Consider the following 23,038-nt stretch of genomic DNA (forward strand, 5'->3'; position numbering starts at 1 on the left):
TCTGCTCCCACACCTGTCTCCGGCACGTTGTGTGACCTGGCGAGTAACTTCACGTCTTTGGAGCTCATTTTCCTTATCTACGAAACGAGGCTATTAACCTGTTAAGCCCCCGAGCTGGTGAGATGGGGGAAGCTAGTGTGAACATGATGAAGGACAAGTGCTTTCGGGCACCAGTTCGGCTTGGGCCGAACGCAGAAGCGTGTACACGGGGAGTTTGTTTTGGAAGCGATCCCAGAGAGTAGGAGTGAGCAGCTGGGGAACAGACAGGGAAAAAGGAAAAAGCAGCACATGGAGGTGATGTCATCCTCGTTGGTCCCTGCCGCAGATGACCAACCTTCAGCCTCAGCATGACCCTTAGGAAATCACGACAGAATCCATCTCAGACTCCTGCCCAAAGAAGCATTAACCAGCTAGTTCCCGATAAGTAAGGGCGGCCCTGTAGAGATGGGCTCCCTGAACATCTAGGTTATGGTGGCCCTGTGGAGACGGGCTCCCTGCACATCCAGGTTATGATGGCCCCAGGGAGACGGCTCCCTGCACATCCAGGTTATGGTGGCCCTGTGGAGACGGGCTCCCTGCACATCCAGGTTATGGTGGCCCCAGGGAGATAGGCTCCCTGCACATCCAGGTTATGGTGGCCCTGTGGAGACGGGCTCCCTGCACATCCAGGTTATGGTGGCCCCAGGGAGATGGCTCCCTGCACATCCAGGTTATGGTGACCCCAGAGAGACTGGATCCCTGCACATCCAGGTTATGGTGGCCCCGGGGAGACGGGCTCTCTGCACATCCAGGTGATGGTGGCCCTGTAGAGACGGGCTCCCTGCACCTCCAGGTTACGTATGAAAGTCCTGCTGTATCACAGACCTCATGGACTCAGAGCAAGGTCCTGGACGCCCACTGAGAAGCTGACCAGCTGCTCACCCACTCAGCACAGTGGCATCTGCAGCACGATGGGGAGGGAAAGAACCCAGCGACACCTGGAGGCGCCTGCAATGGACTTTGTCTTAGCATGTGTGGTTCCTAAATGAAAGCCCGGAGCTACTGGACACAATTGTTTTAAACTATGTGCCACTGTGCCAGCAGGGATAGTTAGCAGTAACAAAATTTGGCCCTGGAATCACCGATAATACTTTGCTTTTTGATACTCAAAAGGCAATGGAAAATCGAGTGTAGTGGGCTTGAGTGTGTCCAGGTGAAGTGTATAGAAAAGTAAGGGGCCTTTGCTTTGAAGGGATGCTGCCGTCTCTCAAGCCCAGTTTTGTTTTTCATGTGAGACATGAAGAACTAAGACAACATTCCGAGAAAAGCTTAACAGCAGAAAGCTAATGTTGCATAATTTACAGAACCTCTGTAATATTTAAATTTAATGCTGGTGATCAGGTCATCTGCCCCAAACATGCACAGAGTGAGTCTGAGCCTTCAACACACAAGTTCGGCTCTGATACCACACTCTTGTGGAGTCTACAGCTTTCCCTCCTACCCTTACTCCCATCTCTCTTGCAGCAAAACCTTCACCCTACCTGCAGTGGAAGGTTTGTTTCCGAACAACTGTTTCTGTGACCTGAAAGTGGGGTTCTGAAGCCTGGACAGCCCTTACCAACCGTCTCCTCCAGGGGGCGCTAGTTTATATCCATGGAACAGATTCCACCCAGAGACTACTGCTGCAGTGTCCTCTCTGGCCAGGCAAGATGGCCAACGGGACAACCATAACAACTGCATTTGCGAATTCCCACTTCTGTCAGTTTTTCTTCCAGCTGTTTTGCATCAATTCTTTCATTGGATTCTCACAGTAGCCCTGGTAAGTCCAAGTACCATTTTGAAGATAAGCAAACTGATGTTGAGAAAGGGCATGGTCCTACACGGCACCGATTAGCAGGTAGTAGAATGCGGATCTGAGCTCACGTCTCTCTGCGTCCAGAGCCCTGCTGTCTCGGGCACTGTACCATACTGTCTTTCAGCCTGGCACCCGTGACTTTACTTGGACTTGGCTGCCCACCTTCTCCCCTTCCCCAGAATGCCAAGAAGTTGATTCTATTGCAAAGAAGATTTTCCAGAGAATGTTATACTGACTGGGCCTGGAATCTTTCAGGCACATTATTTTATTTTATCGTTCATTTGGCTTGGACCGTCTTCTTGGGTTAAGATGTAATAGAAAGTCCTTGTGTTAGAACAAAGTCTGGGTTTAGTACCATATTCTCCACAAGAGCAATGGATATCCAAAGCCAAGAAGAGAAAGAGAGGTGGGGCAGATGAGGGGAGGGTGATCTTCAGGGACTAATACTGAACCTGGCTGAACTCACAGCATAGGACTCTGAAAGCAAAATGCTGTCCTCAAATACCAGCACGTAAACATTGTTCTTTTCCAGATGTGTATCTTACTCCACACACATTGTACTCATATGTGGCAGAGATAAATATCTACTAGCAATTATTTTACATGTGATAAAAATATCCTCTCCAGACTCCATCCACTCCCCATATTCTAAGTGTTAAGGAACACCATGGCAGATTGACAGCATGTCTGCAAGAAAAAGGTTGTTTATGTCTGCTCTTCCCTGGATCTGCAGACATGGAACAACTTATTATCATGGCCCACACTTTCTGATTTCTGATTTATAGAACTCCGCAGGATCCCCAGCCAATGCAGCCTGTGCACCAACCCACAGGAACACAGTTTCTGCACTGAGTGTAACCAGGGATCTTGCTGAAGCCTCATAATCAATTAACACTCCAAGCCTGGCTAAGATATCAACAAAGGGATGGCCATCCAAGAGAAAAGTAAACACATTACCGCAGAGAAAATAAATGTCATTGCTTTTCAATCATATGCAGCAAGACAGGAAATTAAGTTCCTCAGGCATGCAAGCTGACAGAGCAGTGAGAAGAACAAGGAAAGTCACATGACTTCAGGGGCCTGTCATCCCCTAGAAAGGCAATGGGGATAAAAAAAACTGGCTTTTGTTTTGTTTTGTTTTGTTTTAACTGTTGGGCGTATTGACCAAGACCAACAAATTATTTAGCTTTTTTACCTTTTAGGTATTTTATAAACATCTATGAGTGCTAAACAGACAGTGCAGAACCTAGGGAAAAGAAATCCATCCAAAAGTGAGTCTCACCTTTGAAGTTTTCAGAATACTATGCACTATTAAGCACAAAAGATATTTTAGTTCTTACATAGCTATGCCAGACTGTTGTGGAATATTATTTTAAGGTGTGTTATGTTTCTTCCTACTTCTTTTGTTTACAATGCAAAAACATTTTCCATTTGTTTGATTAAATAAAATTAACCTGTGGTCAGGAGGCTGAGTCAGCAACTAGCTGACAGGAAGTGGAAGGGAGAAACCAGTTATACTGAGTGTTCTTTAGTGGGAGCTAAAAGAACACTCGTGGGTTTTTTGGGAGATACAAACAAAGAGAGGAGGACATCAGGGGCCAGCCACACACTTACATGGTAAGCCATGGAGGAAGAAATAAAGAAAGGTATACAATAATAGAGAAAGATAAAAGCCTAGAGGCAAAAGGTAGATAAGTTAAGAAAAGCTGGCTAGAAATAAGCCAAGCTAAGGCCAGGCATTTCTAAGTAACCAGAAGACTCTGTGTGTATTTACTTGGGAGCTAGGGGACAGGCCACACAAAAGAGAAAGAGTAAAAAGAGTAAAAGAAAAGCCAGCAACATTTTGGCCCTCAAGCATGGGGCTATAGTAAAAGAACAACCAACTACACCAGACTGTTGTAGGTTTGATGAGAATGGCCTCCATACGTTCCTATGTTTGGATACTTGGACCCAGTTGGTGGAACTGTTTGGGAAGGATTAAGAGGTGTGGCCTTGTTGGAGGTAGGCTTTAAAGGTTCAAAGGATTCAAGTTATTCCCAGCATATTCTTTTTTTCTCCTCCCCCTCTTCTCTCCCAGCCCTCACCTCTGTCTCCTGCTTGTAGACCAAGATGTATGCTCTCAGTTATTCTTGCCACCATGCCTTTGCTCCACTATCATGGACTCTAACTCTCTAAAACTGGAAGCCTAATCAAATGCTTTCTATTGTAATTTGTCTTGGTCATGGTATTTTATCATACCAGTAGAAACCCAAACTAAAACAACCGTGAATGTAATAGCTAGAATAGAATGCCACTGAAATTTTTAAACTATTTCTGCCACTGGTCTCTTGGGGTTTTCAATAACCTCACTACAATTGTTATTTTTACTTATAAAAGAGATATAGTTATTTTTAATATACCTCAGAGAAGAAAAAAATGTTGCAATGTATAAGAGGTGCATGTTATTAAATCTGAAATGTCCCCAATATGCTCATGTTTTGTATACTTGGTCTGTAGCTTGTAGCACTATTTGGGGAAGCTGTGGGGCCTTTAGGGAGTGAGATCTGGCTGGCAGAAGTTTGCTGATGGAGGCAGGCCTCTGAAGGTGGGATCTGTCTGTGCTTCATGTCTGAGCCTTTGCTTCATGGATGGATGTGATGTGGACAGCATCAACTCCATGCTTCTGTCACCATGAACTGCTCCATGGTGTCTTCCCCACCAAAACACACTGCAACTCTGAACCTGCCCAGATGGGTCTTTCCTCCATCACACTGTTCTTCCAGATACTGTGGTCACAGCTAGCAAAAGTAAACTAATACAGCACAAATACAGAATGCTAGACTAATGTTCTTCAATGCCTGTGCTGCATAGTATGCTTCCTTTGACCTCTGTGTTCGGTGATTACGATTAATGAATAAAGAAACTGCCTTGGCCTGTTGATTGGGCCGAACTTAGATAGGCAGAGAGGACTGGACCAAATGCTGGGAGAAAGAAGGGCAGAGTCAGGGGACGCCATGGAGCCGCTGCCAGAAATAGACGTGCTGAAACCTTGCTGGTAGGCCACGACCTCATGGTGATACACAGATTAATAGAAATGGGTTAAATGAATATGTAAGAGTTAGCCAGTAAAAATCTAGAGCTAATGGGCCAAGCAGTAATTAATACAGTTTCTTTGTGGTTATTTCGCGTTTAAGGTAGGCAGGCGGACAGGACAAACAAGCAACCTCACCCCTACACATCTTAATCATTAGCACCAATACAGCTTGAAAGTGTTCTCAGAGTCAGAGCATCCCTACTCAGAAATCTCTTCTCTTCTCTCCTCTCCTCTTCTCTTCTCTTCTCTCTCTCTCTCTCTCTCTCTCTCTCTCTCTCTCTCTCTCTCTCTCTCTCTTTCTCTCTCTCATTATGTTTTGCTCAGACTAGCCTCAAACTCCTGAGAGCAAAAGATCCCCCTGTTCAGTGTTCAGTCTAACAAGTAGGTAAGATCGCAGGTATACGCCACCATATCCAGATTTCTTTTTAGATTATATTCTTTTTGCAAATTTGTTATTAGTATTTTTCTCTATCAGACAGAAATAGTCTTTTCCTCCTAAGCATAGAAAATCTTTTATAAAAAAAATGAAAGCTATTATTTTTGAGGAAAAATGTTATCACAGCACAGTAAACAAATTAAATTTCTCTCCAGAAGTTCCAAAATGTTTTCCCCTCCTCTGTCTATATCATTTCTCATTCTCCGTTGCTAAAATAACAGTAGAAAACTAGGCACCACATTTTAACCCCACACTAGGCAGGCAGAGGCAGGTAAATCTCTGTCATTTCCAGGCCAGCCTGGTCTACATAGGGAGTTCCAGGCCAGCTAGGGCTATATAGTGAGGTGATTAAAAAAAAATGGCTACCGAAGGGAGTGGCACTATTAGGAGGTGTGGCTTTGTTGAAGTAGGAGTGGCTTTGCTGGAAGAAGTGTGTCACTGTGGAGGCAGGCTTTGAGATCTCCTATGCTCAAGCTACACCCAGTGAAACAGTTCACTTCCTGTTGCCTGCAAGACGTAGAACTCTCAGCTCCTTCTCCAGCACATCTGTCTGCATACCGCCATGCTCCTCACCATGATGATAATACTAAACCTCTGAAACTGCAAGCTGCTACCTCAATTAAATGTTTTCTTTATAAGAGCTACCATCATCATGGCGTCTCAGCAGAGCAATAAAACACTAAGACACATCGTGAATCCCAATCTCAAAAAAAAAAACCAAAACAACAAATAACCAAACCAGTACACACAGGCATGTTTCCTGGTCACGTTCCTCTCCACACCCTGAGCAGCCCTGAGCTGTGCAAACCAAGTGCATCGGCAGTGGGGTGCTGGACGGTGAGACCTGCTGTCAGTGATGCTCTCAACGCACAAAACTGTTTCTGGAGTTGCTTTCAGAGACCATTTGTGAGCCTTCTAAGCAAACTGGCCTTTCTCCTCATGCTTCCAAACAGAGAATAGGAAAAGCAGAGTTCTCCCAGTCAGCATTACCTAATGGCTCACAGCCCAAATCTGCTGAAAACAAAGAAAGGTAGCCGGGGCAAATTCCTGGGTGGGCAGAGGGAGCCAAGGAGGGAATGTCATACTTAGAGTCAGTAAGGGAAAAATGACAACTGCCTCTGGGGACCCTGCAACTCATTATCCTGGAAGACGGCCCCTGACAGTTCTCTTGCTTTCTTGACAAAAAGAGCAGACTTGACTCCTGGCCTGTGGCAGAGGTGTTTCACAGCCGCCGTGTGAAGACAGGCAACTGTGTTGGGGACCACACTAACTGCTATGAAGATCGCCATCACTGGCAGTCTCTAGAGCCTGCCCCCTCCATACACGCTGGGGTTTTCTAGCAACTAAGCCAAACCTTCTAACCTCCTCAACCTCGCCCGCCACAGCAGCCCTGTGGATTGCTGGGCAATTCTGATGCCTGTTGACGGCCGCTGACTTTGAAAAAAACAAAGTCAATGACCACTTTTAAAGAATCTTAAACTGTTACACTGAAAGAGCAAAAGAAGAGTGGAGATAGGCACGGTGGTGCACCTTTAATCCCAACGCTTGGAAGGCAGGGTGGATCTCCAGGAGTTCAAGGCCACCCTGGTCTATGTAGTGAGCTCCAAGACCAGCGGAAGCTGCAAAGAAAGACCTGTCTCGAGAAGGAGGAGGAGGGAAAGGAGGGGGAAAGGGGAGAGAAGAGGAGAGGTGGGGAGAGGAGAGGGAGAAGGAAGAAAGGAAGGAGTAGAAATCTGAGTTCTTACATTTTTAAGTCTACGGGATTGCATTCTCTTCAATAATGTGCCCCTGTTTTAACATAAAAATGTTTAAAACTACTACATTGTTAACTTATTACTCTTCCCTCCTGTGCAGACAAACAAGGTGCTGAGTCCTGGAGGCACGTCTTGTCTGTCTTGTCTACTCTGGAGCCGTGTGCTGCCGTGAAGATGACTGGTTCAGTCACCATGCCACCCTCTTCCCGTGCCCCTGCATGGGCACAGATCCATGCCCCCAAAGTCCTGTCCTCTTTTTCATTGGCCGCCCTACCTCGTAGTGATTATGAGAACAGTTTGATTTAGATCCCATGTCCTCCCCTAAGCTGGCCTGATGCCAGTCTCTTCCCCAAACTCCATCATTCACACCTGCCTCTTGCCCTAGAATTGGGTCCACGTAGATGTGAAGTTAAATTCCAAGTATGTCCACTATCTCTACTGCCCAGGACTCCTGCATTCTTTAGGAAGCACTGCACTAGCCATAAAGGACAACATACAATTTTATGCCCATTCACATTCCCTTTAGATCTTTTTGGAGGAAAGTTCATAACCTCAGACCCAGGAAAAGATTCCCAAGGACAGGAACGTTGCTTACGCCCCAGACCACCAACTGTGCCAGATAAGTTAAGAGACCATAGCTCATTTAATGACAGATCTCAGAACCAGTTCCTTGTCTAAATCAAAATTACAAAGTCCTGCCTGTTAACTATGGATTCCTATTGCCTCCCCTAGTAACAATCTGATAACAACCTCCATGGAAACCAATCAGGTCACTTCCTTCAAGGACACAGAGACAATGTGTACTGTGCACACAAAGCACTTTGAGGGCTGCACCCCACCACCCAGCCTACTCCATTAAACACTAAGTGAAACTAACATGATATTTGACAATGACATTGCATGGCCACCAATCTCAGAAACATGGTGCGCCATTCTCCTCATCCTACCTTCACTTACGATTTCATAAATCTGCAAGTGTCTGAATATGTGATAAGACCACAGGCTGATCTGGCAAGAGAAAGAGGTCAAAGGCATTTGGCAAGTTCCATAGCACTGAGATTACTTTTAAAGTTTGTTAAATTTTAGAAACAATTCTTTTAAAAAGAAGCAAAACCCTACCTAAGGTAGAAAGTGCTTTATGGATAGAGATGGAAAGAAGGGAAGGAGGAAGGAAAGGAAGGAAGGAAGGAAGGAAGGAAGGAAGGAAGGAAGGAGGGAGGGAGGGAGGGAGGGAGGGAGGGAGGGAGGGAGAAGGGAAGGGAAGGGAAGGGAAGGGAAGGGAAGGGAAGGGAAGGGAAAGGAAAGGAAAGGAAAGGAAAGGAAAGGAAAGGAAAGGAAAGGAAAGAAGGAAGGAAGGAAAGGAAAGGAAAGGAAAGGGGAAAGGGAAAGGGAAAGGGAAAGGGAAGAAGGAAGGGTTGTAAGAGTCCTCTTGTTTGTTCCTGGCTGCTTAGACTCCCAAAATAACCACAGAAACTGTATTAATTAAATCACTGCTTGGCTCATTAGCTCTAGCTTCTTATTGGCTAACTCTTACATCTTAATTTAACCCATTTCTATTAATCTGTGCATCACCACAAGGTCTTGGCCTACCAGGAAAGTTTTAGCATGTCTGTCTCCCGTAGAGTCTCCATGGCTTCTCTTGGACCTCGCCCCCTTCCTCCCAGCATTCAGTTTAGTTTTCCCTGCCTACCTCTATCCTGCTCTGTGCAGGCCCAAGACTGTTTATTAACCATTGGTATTCACAGCATACAAAGGGGAATCTCACATCAAGGAAGGAAGAATATTCTGTTTTAAATTTTTTAATTTTAATTTTGAAAGTTGTTTTAGGTTGATTTATGTGTGTGTGCTGCCTGTGCACCATGTGCATGCCCGATGCCTGAGATGGTCAGAAGAGGGTACTGGATCTCCTGGACCTGAAGTTAGCAGATGATTGTGAGACATTGAATAGGTGCTGAGAATTGAACCTGAGTCCTCTACAAGAGCAACCAGAGCTATTAACTGCTGAGCCATCTCTCTAGTCCCTGTGCTCTTTAGTCGTTGACTAGATGTGGCCCATAATGGAACAAAATTACAAACAAGATCACAGAGATTTTAGTTGGTTAAGAGCAAAAACTACCAGAAAAATAAATAAATAAATAAATAAACCTGCAGTGCCAATAATCCCGAAAATATGTCCTCATTAGGAAAGCATGAGAAAAGAGCCCTGTGAGGTTAGGGTTGCTCCGTAGGAGGGGAACAAAGCCTGGGAGGCAGAACTTTTATGTCCAGCATTTTATTGCTGCTTTGACCCAACTGCCAAAGTCAACAAGAAAAGTAAATGGGGAACCCTTGGAATACATTCCTGCTATTGTTTTAGGCCCAGTGGGCGGAGGGGGGGGATCTGATGCTCCTGCAAGCACAAGATGGGAGGCAGCAAAGCCAAGCACAGCAGGGCGGGTCCCAGCCAAGAGCCTCCACTTGGGTTCTCAGGCCCTCACCTCAGGGAAGAGGCGGCCGATAATGTGCGGAGGAACAGCATTTGTGGACTTTCTTCGGCCTTTCAAAGCTCATCAGAATGTCACAGTGGCCTCTGCAAACCCCACAGAGGAGAGGGATCCAGGACATACGTGCCACTAGCTAGCCCTGGAACTCTCTTGTCCTTGGAGCAAATGCTTTATGTATACATATATACAGCACCTACCACTGCCCTCAGGGAGAATCCGCACAATTAGAGCCAAATGGGGAAAAAAAATAGGTGCATCAGTAGCTAAAATTTAACCAATCTCAGTTTTCTTCCTTAAAAGATAAAGTAACAGCAGCAACAACAACAAAACTATAGAGTAAATAAGTGTGCATTTTTATACTGTGAAAGAGATGAGGGTAAACAATGTGGAGCTTTTTGTCATTCAAAGGCCAGTCCCTGCTCCCACCCCCAGATGTGTATGTGTGTCCTTTACCTACTGTTAATAACCCTCAGCACCTGCGGCCCACCTACTTTCTGCAGACTCATGAACCAATATCTCCTGGGTGTTCAGCCTTTTCTTCCTCTGGCTGCTTACACTGGGTTCCACACTGCTCATGGGCATTTTCATTAGGAGATGAAATCTGCAGTGGGAGGGAGGGAAGGAGGGCAGGTGGGCTAGGGGAGAACAATTAGCTCTTCAATTTTGCCACGGATTGGCAGGTAGAATAAGAGCTTGGAAAGAACGACAAGGTTCTCCAGTTTTCAAGTCAACGATAAACGCATGTTTTCTTCTATGCTGGTCCTCACCCAGTTCTTAAAGGTGGCTACATACAGGTTAGAAAGACGTTTTGCCCAAGAGCTGAAGAGCCTCACATAGTTGTTTCGGCTCGAGTTCAGCAAGGCCTGTTCTCAGAGGGCATCCATTTCCAGGTGACTGAAGCTGAGCTCTTGTCCCCACGGATGGACATTAAGACCTCCGTGTCATTATCACGTGGATGAAACCTACCGTGCAGAGAGGGAAGAGCCTAGGGTTGGGAGGAAAGATTAACCCAAGTGTCTACTTTGACATCATCTGCTCAGCCTGCCTAGGTCTGTTTCAGTTTTTCGATGATCAGGGTAGACTGGAGTGCCTCCTAAACCCTCCCCAGCTCTAAGATTCTAGAACCCCACCCATCCAGGCAGACCTTGTTCCGCTCCTATGCGCTGAGCTGAGCTGTGTGTACCTTCATATCAGACCCCACTGACACAGAGCTTGTCAGACAGCCTTGAACTGGGTTCCACCATCCACTGAAGAGTGCTGTGCATGGCTGCAGACTGTGAAGACCCTGCTCCAGTCTCGAGGGAGCCTGCAGCACCTGCTGATGAGCTGGCACACATACATCTGTGATGCTCACCGACTATCGGCTGTCACCACTGTCACTGTCTCCATGAGACCTCTAGAGATGACCATTTCTTTACTCTCCCTCTGCCTCTCAAATCTAGACATCCTCCCGGGTCCCATCTTTCTGTGAATCAAGCCCAGGCTATTCCCACTTGCATTTTTCCTTCTCAGCTTTGAACGAAGTTTTCTATAGCGCACATTAACAACTGTCGGGACCACACAATTTAGAACTTGGTTGTAGCACATCTTCTATTACTAGGGGCTTAAGAACTGGCTCAGTGGTTAAGAACACAGGCTACTTTCCCGGAGAACCCTGCTTCAGTTCCCCGTACCCCCGTGGCACTCATTACCATCTATAATTCCAGTTCCAAGGAATCAGATGCCCTAGTCTGGCTCATAGGCACCAGGTATTGTGCAAGACATGCATGCAGGCAAAAGAGCCATACACATAAAATAATTTTTCAATTAAAAAGTTGTATAGCACTAGCAGGTTGGGTCAGATGGCTGGTCTGATGTGGGTGATAACGGGAGCTCTCAAAAGCAGAACTCAGAACGTACAATTGCAGAGATCAGGTCATGACTCCTTCTATGGAAGATGAGGAGAAAATGAGACCTCAGAGGACGGGGCAGAAGGTCATGTTTTAAAGGTGAGTTGATCAATGAGTTGACAAGGGATGGAGTTGGGATGTTTCCATCCTCCACCTAACAGGCTTTGGAATCACACCTCCAGAGAGTGTCAATCAGTGTACTTCTGGAAAGGGTTAATGGAAGAGGGAAGACACTCTGAATGGAGGCAACATCACCTGGTAGGCTGGGGTCCCAGGCTGTCAGGAAGACAAAAACAGATTTAGCACCAACTGGCATCCCCACTCATCTCAAGGGTTCCTTGAGGCTGCGGTTCAGCAGCGACTCCTCAAACTAGCTCCTCATTTTTTTCCTGGGCTCCCCTATAGCCTACAGAATCCTGTCATGGGAACAGCCCTACAGTTACGTTTGGACAAGACTACCTCATCAAGTAACGCATTCAATTACATTTCTTTGCAGGGTTGACAGGCATGTTAACGATTAGCCTGTTTGATAGGGCTGCTATCTTGAAACACTTGCGGCTGCTGGAGGAGAACAGATGTGCACAGACCAGACACGTGTAAACAGGCGGGGAGGCGGGGGTTGGCTTTGCTTCAGCCCCTTCCTCTTATGTCTGTGATTTCTAGGTGCCTTCCTCTCTCTATATATAATCTTCCTTTATCCTGACTCAACCTTTCATAAAGCTTGTGCATCAAAGCACCTCCTCCCCTTGGCTCAGAGGGAACTTGAGCTCCAAGTTCTATGAGAACTGAGAAACGGAGCCATCTTAAGCATGACCTTTAAAATGGAACACAAAGGGAATGCGGAAAAGAGCTCCAAATAATTTGAAAGTTTCCTGCAATTTAGTCAATAAATATGCTCGGTTCAATATGACCGTCCATTAATTATAAACTCAGAGAAAGGCCACGATGCTATATGCTCACAGAAGCGTGGAGATGTCGATTACTTCATGTTTCACCTGCTGGAAATTCAAAATATTAACAATATGATATTCTTGCATCTATTCAGTAACATAATAAAAACCGACAGTCTATAAACAAAGGATTGAGAGGCGTCCTATCCTTAGACTTGGATTGAGCATTCAACGTACCATCACTAAAACCAAGACCAGAGCCCTGAATGTACACTGGTGATTGTTTTCACTTGGTGATGCTATCAATAAATTAATACCCCCTACGAATAAAAATTTCACGCGACCCAACATGCTCTTTGTGTGGACGCTAATATTCAAAATCTCAAGGGCTACCATGAGCCTAGGGGGCTCAAGGACAGCTCAATCTCGTCTCAGTTTTAATCTACCTACTGCTGCCTTCCTCCGACAGACACGTGTTCAGTGCACACGCCACTGCAGGGTGAGCGGTAGGGTGATGTGTGCAAGCCGCTTCATGGACCTGACAGCTCTGTCAGACATGGCCTTGAAGGTCTGGAGCGCCGAGCCACGCCGCTCTGCCTGTCAGGTGGCACATTCCCAGCATACATTTCTACAATATTTATAAGTCTGCCAACTGCACAGGCATCCTGAAAGCCACGGGGCAGCTCTCTATGGCCACCTACCCGTTCTGAAGAGAATTCTCATAAAATGCCAAGGGGACTTTGATGTCAGAGGCATTGGTTACGGTTCCTTTCACTCTCACATAGATGTGTGAACGCTCAAGTGATAGGAGCAAAACTTCATATGCTGCAATAACTGACTCTGTCTAAGCATAAACATGCTGCTGAGCAGGCCCTGATGGTCTAAGGATGATGTCATGGACAAGACCCCTCTGCACAGGGCTGGCCTGAGCACCATAGAGCCTGCAACTTCTCTGAACGGCAACTTCTCTGTAGTCAGGGCAGCAGTCGGGCCTGATTCACATATTCCCCACTCCCCCAGTCTATGTCCCAAGTGCACAGTGAATCCAGGGCCTGTGACCCCACCGCCACACAGATTACACATGCACTCGGCCAGAGTCTGCACCCTTCATAGTTCTCTGCAAACGCACCCCAATCTCTGGCAAGACCTCCCCTGCACTGGAGATCACAGGTTGACAAGCTGTCAGCGTTGCTAGAAATAAAAATGTTCTTAGCCCCAATTCTGCTATTTCCTAAATCTCTTGCAGCTCCATCTCTTATCCCCATTTTTGTCTTTCACCCCTCTTTCTTGTCAGTCTCCAAAAACCCTCCCTGCTTTTAATGCACCCCCCCACCCCACACACATACACCGAGTTAACAGGGAGATTTGATCCTGCTAAACACCTGACATTATCTCCTCAGCGCTCACAGAGGCCAAGTGATTGAACAAATGGTCATTTAACAGACGGTAACTGAGGCAGAACCACGAAACTCATTCACAGGAAAGCTGGACTGGAACTCTGATAACATGATATCAGAAGGATTAAAAGGGTCACTGTGATATAAAAACACAGCGGTACCTGTGTAATGAGACAAACAGTATTTGCTTATGGTAAAATTAACCCCCTACACAGAAAGAGTGGCGTGAGATGGAGCTATGGCCAGTGGTAAACATGCCTGCATCAGTGTGAAACTCCCAATCACAGAGAAAAAAAAAAAAAGTCCTGACCAAATCCATAACAGAATGACATTAATTGATCAATTGTAATTCAAATCAGTAGGAGCATGACAAACAGAATAAATAAGTTTAAGTTTGTCTCCTTAGCTTTAATGAGGAGCCTAGAAATGAGTACATTTTCTGTTTTAAGGAAATACATTTGCTCATTTTATCTTATGTAGGTGGATTTTGCTCGCACGTGTGCACCAATGTGTGTACACTGCCCATGAAACCAAAAAAGGGCATCAGATACTTTGGACCTGGAGGCTGCCATGTGGGTACTGGAAGTAGACCACAGCCCGCTTGAAGAACAGCCGAGGCTCTAACCACAGAGCAATCTCCCCAGTCCCTACTTTTTCTTCACGGAAAGCTAGCTGGGAGAAGCTGAACGGAATGCTCAGTTGGTTTCTGGCAGGCACATATGATTAACGCAACCATTAGCAAACATCCCATCTCAATTCTTCTTACACAGAGATCGCTAGTCCTTCTCTGGTAGCATGTGAACAGAGAACACATTTCTCCTAGTGTGCAGGATATGCACGTGAACTTACACTTTGACTATTCCTAGCAAGGTAAACTCCCAGGACCTGAATGAGAGTCACCTCAGCTCAGAGGTTCTCAAATTCTCTGTACAAAATAATTATGTGCAGCGTTACAAATTCCAAATCCCCCAATCTTGGGGCATGTGCTCACAAACAAACAACACACAAATAAATAAAAAGGCATTACACTTTTAAAATTAAGGCGAGATTCATAGGGCATGAAGTTAGCCACTTTAAAGGGCTGGATTCAGCAGCATTTAGTATATTATATGTGCAGTGTTGGGCCACTAACACTCCAGAAAACCAGTACTGTGATGGTCTTAAGATGATGACAGATAATGGTCACCTTAAGCCCTCAGACAAGGAATAGGTGACAAAGGATGAGATGTCCTGTGGACTTCTCTCAGATTATAAGGGGAACTTCAAGAAGAGAGCAAGCACCTCATGACACCCTAACCTAGAACCTGTCTCTCTCTGGCATGGAGCACAAGCTGGACACCAAGAGGCTGGTGCATCTTGTGGTCTCTCTAACACATCCAACACTGCACAAACCCTTGAGCGCTTACAAGGAAGAGGAACACTAAGTAGTAAGAAAACTGGAAAAGATGAACCACATGGTTTCAGCGCAGGCCCTTTCTCCTGGGGTGTAACCACACTGTTCTGCTCGTTACTAAATGTGACCTCAGGAAATAAACTGTCGAGAGCAGGAGAAAACCCTCTGAAGAAAGAAACGCAGATTAGGTTTCTCCTTAACGCCAAAGCCTAAGTGAGACTAGCTGTTCTGGGAAGAGCTGGCGTAGACATGTACAAGATGACACTGTTTCTTCTTTGGACTCTCCTGGTCTAGTTCAGTGGTTCTCAACCTCTGGGTTGCGACCCCTCAAAGACCACTGGAGAACACATATGTTTGCATTACAATTCATAACAGTAGCAACATTACAGGTAAGAAGCAGCAATGAAATAATTTCCTGGCTGAGGGTCACCATAGCATGAGGAGTCAACTATATTAAAGAGTCACAGTGTTAGGAAGGTTGAGAACCATGGGTCTAGCTGATCAAGAACTGGCTCTCACTCCTGAAGTTTAGCAAGTAGAAAGATGAGCCCTAACGAAGGGAGTCCAGGCTAACATCTTGTCCTTTTGACTGTAATGAACACTGCTTCTTTTAGGCAATATCTAGCTAAAAACAGAGAAAGATGGGAACTAATCATAGCTCAGGCATGACAATAGGAAATAGCTTATAATCCTAGAATCATGAAAGTTTCACAAAGTTTAAGGCCAGGGATGCTGGACCGAGGAAACAGGGCTAACCTGCGCTACTTGGTCTCTGGATGTGAGCCACTCCGCCTACTTGAATGGAAGCAGGAGAAAGGCTAGGAGTGCTAATTTTGCACATGACCAAAGAAAGAATTATTACCTCTTTACCCTTATATATTTAGTTAAGAGGTCTTGATCACTTCTAGAAGATGGGATGGGAGGAAGGAAGGGTTTCCTGGGCTATTTCCAAAAGTAAAACATGAATAGAATGGAATTGACGGGAGTCAGGTCACAGTGACCTGGGCTGGTCTCTGGGCTGGTCAAAGAACCAATGGCCAGAAGGGAAGGAAACGGCTTCTGCAGGGTGGAATACACTTCACTCCTAGAGGGCCTGGGAACCCAGTGAGCTGTGTCTATCAACCTGACCCCAACCACAGATGTGGGACAGAATTAGCCAGGGCACAGAGAGATGGTTACACGTGCTGTGCACACAGACTGCACTTCACTACATTGGGAGAAAGCTGGCAATGATTTGGCATAAAAATAAAGACTTTAAAGTTCTCAGAAAGATTTGGGGAGAGGTTGGCTTTGGGAACTGATGCTCAGAAAGCCAAGAAGGAAATAAAAGACAAGGAGATGAACTAAAGGACAATCGATTGGTAATTAGATATTGACCCCAGTAGACCTTAAGAATTCTGGCTCTCTCATGACTGGCATGTAGCTAATCTCTCAGCTTCTTGAAGTCATGGTTCTTTCTTTGATAAAATGGAGACTGGGAACCAGCTCACAAAAGAACCTTGAGCTGCCCCACTTACATTATGAGCAAGGGCAGTGTAAGTGGAGGCAAACACTAGAGGGCGCCTAGGTGTGCAGTCAGGACTTAACACAGTGGTCACTCCTACTATGAAACTGGGCAGAGAAGGGCACGGAGCAAAGAAGGGAAGGAATGCAAAGATATTAAAAGCACAGTCACAAATAATCTCTGCCAGAAACACTGATGGACAGAGACAAGACGGCAGAACCTCCAGCTCGTAACACAGGCACGAGAGACTGAGGGAAAGGACAGAAACACAGGAGGGAGAGGGGAAAGACAGAAACACAGGAGGGAGGGAGAGAGACTGGGCTAAGACAGAAAGTCAAAAGGGGATAAGAAAAGAAACTGGATTAGCAATCCAACCTATTAAAGTTTGATTTCCCCCTCCCCAATTTAAGCAGACCGAAGTCAGCAAGCTAAATATGGGAAACTTTCCTGGGATGGAGAATCATCTGAAGGTGCGATCAAGGCAGGCACTGTATCTCAGGGAAAACTAATCTGAAAACATTTGGAGACTCATATGGAGACATAAGTAAGGAGAAATGTAAACTATGGAGACAACCTTTACAGAGCCTCCGAAGAAGGCTCCAGGGACTGCCCATCACTCCAGATCATAGAAGACATGGGAAACCATCCTAATTATTTTATCACGTGGTTCAACCAAGACAGCAAAGCCTGCCAGTGAAAAAGGAAACAACCCCACTCTCACTTGTGAACTGATGTGGAAATCCTAACTAAAATTCCACCGAATCAAATTTAGGAACATTATTAAAACGTCTAGTCATCATCAAGCTGCATTTAGCCCCGAAAGCAAAGATGACCTAGGATTAATACATCTGTTAAGACATCATCACATCAGGAAACAAGAGCTCTATTATAAGGTGATCACCATGTTTGTAGTGAAAGGCTTCAAATATTATTTTTGCTAAATTGAATAAATGTTCAGATGTTTATAAAATGTTCAACTCTGTTTTAAAATACACACATATCTGAAATCATGACACAAAAGAGACATCGATTTTTAAATATTTTTTCATTCTCATATATCACACAAAAAATTATTCCAGCTCTTCCCAGACATCCTTGATACCAATATTGCTATTCCTATGAGAGTCACTGAGATACTTAACAGTTTCCAGAGTAAACCATCTTCACTTCTGAGCGCTCTTTAGTTCATGAGTAACATATTAATTCATATTCAGGAAATCACTGTCCAGAAACCATATAATTATGGTTTCTGCAATAAGGCTTGAGTTTTGTTTTTTGTTTTTTTAACTTATAGTCTCCAATTTTTGCAGCCATGAGGTCATTTCCAAGGAACAATTGATAAATCGGTGTTGAGCATCTTGGTCTCCTTTTCCAAGTGTTTCTAGAGACTCCAAGGCCTTCAACACCACATTGATCAAAAATGCTATAGAGGGATTGTTAATGAAATAAACTGAGGTTGACCCCCAGATTATAAGACACCCTGTAAAGGGATACAGATGTCTTTCTTCCTTTCTTTTTTGTGAAAAAAAATATCTTCTATTCAACCCTTACCAATATAGGAAACACTTTGAAAACTATAGTATTTAGATGGCACTACAGCAACCACACAAACTGCTCGCCAACCACCCACCGACTCACTGTGCCCTGCCCGGCTCCTTAGCCGCCTGCCACTGCAGCCCACCATGGAGACAGTTCTGCTGTGTCAGGAGTTGGAAGAGAACACAAACATCAGCTCACCAGGGATGGTGATGAATCATTAGAGTCCAGCACCGAAGAGGCCGAGGCAGGAGAACTGAGAATTCAGACCAGCTTGGCTATATGGCAACAAGATCTTGTCTCAGATAAACAAAGATCGCCATCGTTGAGGCCAGAAAATGCTACACCGCCTGAAACAGAAAGTCAGAACTGCCCAGGTATGGCGGTGTAACCATGGGCTAAGTATTAACTTCTTGGGGTCCCGGTCTCACATCTGCAAGACGAGGGAACAGTCTCAGGGAGTGAATTACTGTGACGGTTATTTGAACTAAACATGCGAGGCTCTTGAGATTGTCTGTATACAGTAAATGCTCAAACACACTAGATTTTACAACTATACTTAAAGTAAAACATCAGAACAACAGAAACAACTACGAGGCCAGCAAGATTAATTCTTCGCCATGTTGCCTCACCTCCACCCCCACCCCCACACCGTGACTTTTCAGGATAGCTCACTGGATGACAAGCTCTGATCTCACACAGAGTTTCCAATCAAAGGTTATGGTATTAGCCAAGGTCAAAAGGATGTGAAGAATTAACTCACTTGAAAGCCTGACGAAAACAAAAATACAAACCTACACACACACACAAAAACCACCTTAAAATAGAGAATGGTGTGAATATAGTAAATCTAATGATGTATATACACACATGTATCATACATGTATCAAGCACACGCACACATATTGAAGAATAAGCTTCTACATCTATAAAGAACAAAAAACCTTAAAGAAGTGGAATTACCAGGAAATAAGGAAGAGTTCTTGGTAGTTTAAAAAAAAACTAGTGAATGAGATAAATTCAACACCAAGTTTAGAAAAGACCAATAAGTAAATTTTCCAAACAGTAAAAGAAATGTAAAGAAAACGGAACAAGAAACCAAGAGTAGAAGACTGATCAAGAAAGCAAATATCGGGGTTCTGCAAAGCCGGGACGAGAGGTGGGGGTTGTCTAACAATCCCAAAGTCCACGATGAGAAAAGCTCCATCACGGCACGCTCGGCACGTCATACAGAACATGCCGCCTGCGTGCTCAGGACAAGGAGCAAGCAAAGATCGCAGCCCAAGTCCCACTGGAGGGAAATCAAGAAAACCGTTTCTGGTGGAGGACGGGAATCATGAACAAAGAGATTTCTGCTCAGAAAGTCCCTGACTCCATGAAAGCGGTCTTCAGTCAGCTCAGGGGAAGTCCCTGACTCCATGAAAGCGGTCTTCAGTCAGCTCAGGGGCTGATGTTTGACTCTCCTGTCACCCTTTTCAGTGCTTACTTTTCCTCAGTGAATGTGTGACTTTTATTGTCAGAAAAGCAGTTTAATACAAAAAAATCCTATGCTCTGAGACTCCAGTGTGGGGGTCCACAGACGTGAGCCTGTTCCGCCTGACTGAAGGTCAGAGAGGTTGAGCTTATTCTTGCTCTTTCAAAGTTTTTGACCACAGGTGTGGCTACAAACAAGCGATCCTGACCTAGAGTGTGGCTAGTTAGGATTTTGCATAGAGAGGTGGATTGGCTCCACCTGGAGCAAAGGTGGAGGACACTTGGTCCACTCCTTAAATCATGTTAATGAAGTCTGTTGCCTCCCTTCCCCTTTTGGAGTGAAAATAAAAACGCACCGAATTTCCCTCCCGATGCTGTTTGTGTTTCTGTCTCTTATTATTTCTCTCATGTCTATATTCCTTTTGCTTAATAATTCTAATCCTCACGCTCCTACACGGGAACATACGAATTTCGTCGAGGCTGGAGCCCGACACTCTGGCCTAAGTTTAATTGGCTCCTTTTCTAGTCTGTCTTTACACTGTTGAGGCCTGTCTCTGCCCAGACACACCCCTTCAGTTAGCAACAGTGGTAGTCACAGAAGATGCCTGGCCTGGCGAGGCACTCTGGGGACTTGCCATCCTGATGCCCTGTAGATGTGTGGCACCTACTAATGCACTCAGTGAGTGCTGGTCTTTGAGCACACTCCCGGTGTATTCTGAAATATTAATGAAAGGAGACAAGGTATGTAATTCTGTTTCCTCATTCACTTTGCGACTGCGGTTCCGCTACCACAGTTAGTGCTTGTTTTCATATGGAAATGCTAACTGCTCCGATCTGTTTTCATTCCGCCTACCGAATGCCACATCCTAGGCTTTGCCAGGAGATGGATAACCTAGTGGCAGACTTACCTGTGGAGAAGATGAACACCGTGTTGTTCCAGAGCCCATGGTTTCTCAAGGCTGCGGTGACATTCCCCACTGCTTCGTCCATGAGGGACACCATCCCTGCATAAATACGTCTGTGTTTATCTTGGATAAAGTCATACGGCTTCATGTATTCCTCAGGGACCTGAAGGGGATCGTGGACAGACTGGAGAGCAAGGTAGAGGAACAGCGGCTGGAAAGAGAGTTTGGAGACAGTAGTTAAAAGGGAACGGAGGCTTTCGATACAAAACATGAGACAGTTAAGATTTATCAGTTCATATCAATAACTTCAAGAACCTACAGAGGGCTCCAAAAGTATCTGTGAACCATATCTGTGGTAAGAATACATGTCCAGAATACATAAAGTCAACAATAAAAGGCAACTTAGTTCAGCACAGAGAATTTAAATAGGTATTTCTCCAAATATGTAACCAGTGTTCATAACCAGGGGACTGCAAAACAAAAACTGCAGTGAAACATTATTTCATGTCCATTAGATGCTTAGAGCATCTAAAATAGTAAGCACTAATGTTGGCGAGGCTATGGAGAAATCGGAATCCTCAGCTGCTCTTGTGGGAATGTAAGTGATGTATGCAGACACTGAAAAGCAGTGTGAAGGGTTTAGTGTTACACAGCTACCTTACAACCTGGCCTTCCTATTCCAGAAAACCATGAAAAAACATGCCCATGTAAAATGTACATGGATGCTCCCTGCACCGTTATTCATAATGGCCAAGAAGCAGGAAAACTCAAATGTCTGCAAATTGATGAATGGATAAATAAATTCAGAATAGTTAAGTCGTGGTACATACAACAAAACAATCAGTAACAAGACAGTTGGGCTTTGAAAACATGTAAAGAGCCAATCAGGGACCACATCTTGCATTGCTACATTGACCTGAATATTCTGAAGAAGCAAGTCTACGGAGACAGAAACTAGGTGAGTGACTGTCTGTGGCTACAGGGAATTCTGGGACAGAATGATGATGAGGCACTGCTAGCGGGCAGAAATTACCCTCCAGTGATGAAATATTTTAAAAGCAGGCTGTAATGATGATCAAACACTGCTTAAGATGCCTAGTTAACTGTGTACTTTAATTGGGTGAATTTTAAGCTATGACAATTACGCCTCGGCAAATATGTTCAAAGATGACAAAGGACCCAAAACATAACATGAGAAAAGACACAAAACATAAAGGTCAAAGTCCTAGAATGGGATGGAAGGTTCTGACCCAAATAAACAATAATATCAACAACACACCACATATTAAATGCTTTATATAAAATACATTCTGATGACTATCTGACCACTCCATGTCATTTAACACCCAAGCCATCCTGTTATGTCCATTTTACAGGTGAGTTAGCCAAGCTTCAAAAGTTAGATAGTATGCCCACATACCACTAATTGGTGAGGTGTTTTCTACCAACAGTCTCACTATTCTGCTATTGACATGCACCAATAGATACGTTAGGTAAAAATAAGAAGTTTACAGGGTTTTTAAACATGTTTTTTGAGGAAACAGTGTTTTGGCAGTCTTTAATGCTGAGCCAAATAAATGTAAGGCCAATTTAGTTCCTGGGATTAGGAAGTGTGTTCACAGGTTGTTTTTTTTCTCTCATGCCAATCTGTAGCATCCGGCATCTGTGGTACACCTAGTCAGCCATTTCTCCTTAGGGGGCCACTCTGCACATATCCCCTGCACTGGGCCTTGCAGGGTTCTCCAATGAGCTGAAAACCCTCAAGGAGACAATTAATGACTTCAATCCAAGAATAAGCACATTGTGCTATTAGAGTATTTGGGGCATTTAAATCATTAATGAAGGAGGCAAAAAGGCAGATGAGAGGGACTCGCTTCCTTTTTTTTTATTTTTGTAAAATTGGTTTAAATAATACAGACATACATCCCTTTGAGTGTGTGCCCATCAGTTAAGGGGATGCAGACACATGATAACAGGAAGGACTGTCCATACAGGAAGCCCAAATAGACACCCAAACTCTTATCTGGAGTTCAGATATTGCAAGTTAAATGTTGGACATATATCCATGAAAAAATATTTCAAATCCCCATTTGTAAACGCTATACTACAAGTTCTAACACCATTTTGTTCTGCCTGTGCTCCCCGCCTACACACACACTTCCCACTCCATCCTACAGGCCATACTGGCACTCAGGGTCCCTCTGGACCATGGAAGGATGAGGGGGTGGGGAATTCATTCTAAACTCTGGCAGTGCTCGCAGCTCGCCAGGGAAGTCTTCCTGACTTATTCTTCAGCACTAGTCCAGGCACCAGCCAAGGTATAGATGGGGATAGGACTAAAATTCACAAGCCAACCATAATTTGCAGCCCACATAAAGTGTTAAAATAAAAGTCACATGAAAATCATCTGACACTTTGTTAAGCTGCGCATGGTGTCCTACGATGTAATTTTAGTTATCGGGAGCCTAAGG

General features: G+C 44.8%; 1 protein-coding gene across 1 annotated transcript in view; it reads right to left on the bottom strand.

Moving 5' to 3' along the window:
- Positions 1 to 23,038, bottom strand: part of Arsb (arylsulfatase B) — a 172,478-nt gene that overhangs the window by 118,192 nt on the left and 31,248 nt on the right. The window contains exon 4 of the mRNA XM_057789978.1: positions 20,571 to 20,778. Within this exon, the coding sequence (XP_057645961.1) occupies positions 20,571 to 20,778 (208 nt within the window). The remainder of the gene's footprint in view (positions 1 to 20,570; positions 20,779 to 23,038) is intronic.

This window comes from Chionomys nivalis, chromosome 15, assembly GCF_950005125.1.
Source record: "Chionomys nivalis chromosome 15, mChiNiv1.1, whole genome shotgun sequence".
NCBI lineage: Eukaryota > Metazoa > Chordata > Mammalia > Rodentia > Cricetidae > Chionomys > Chionomys nivalis.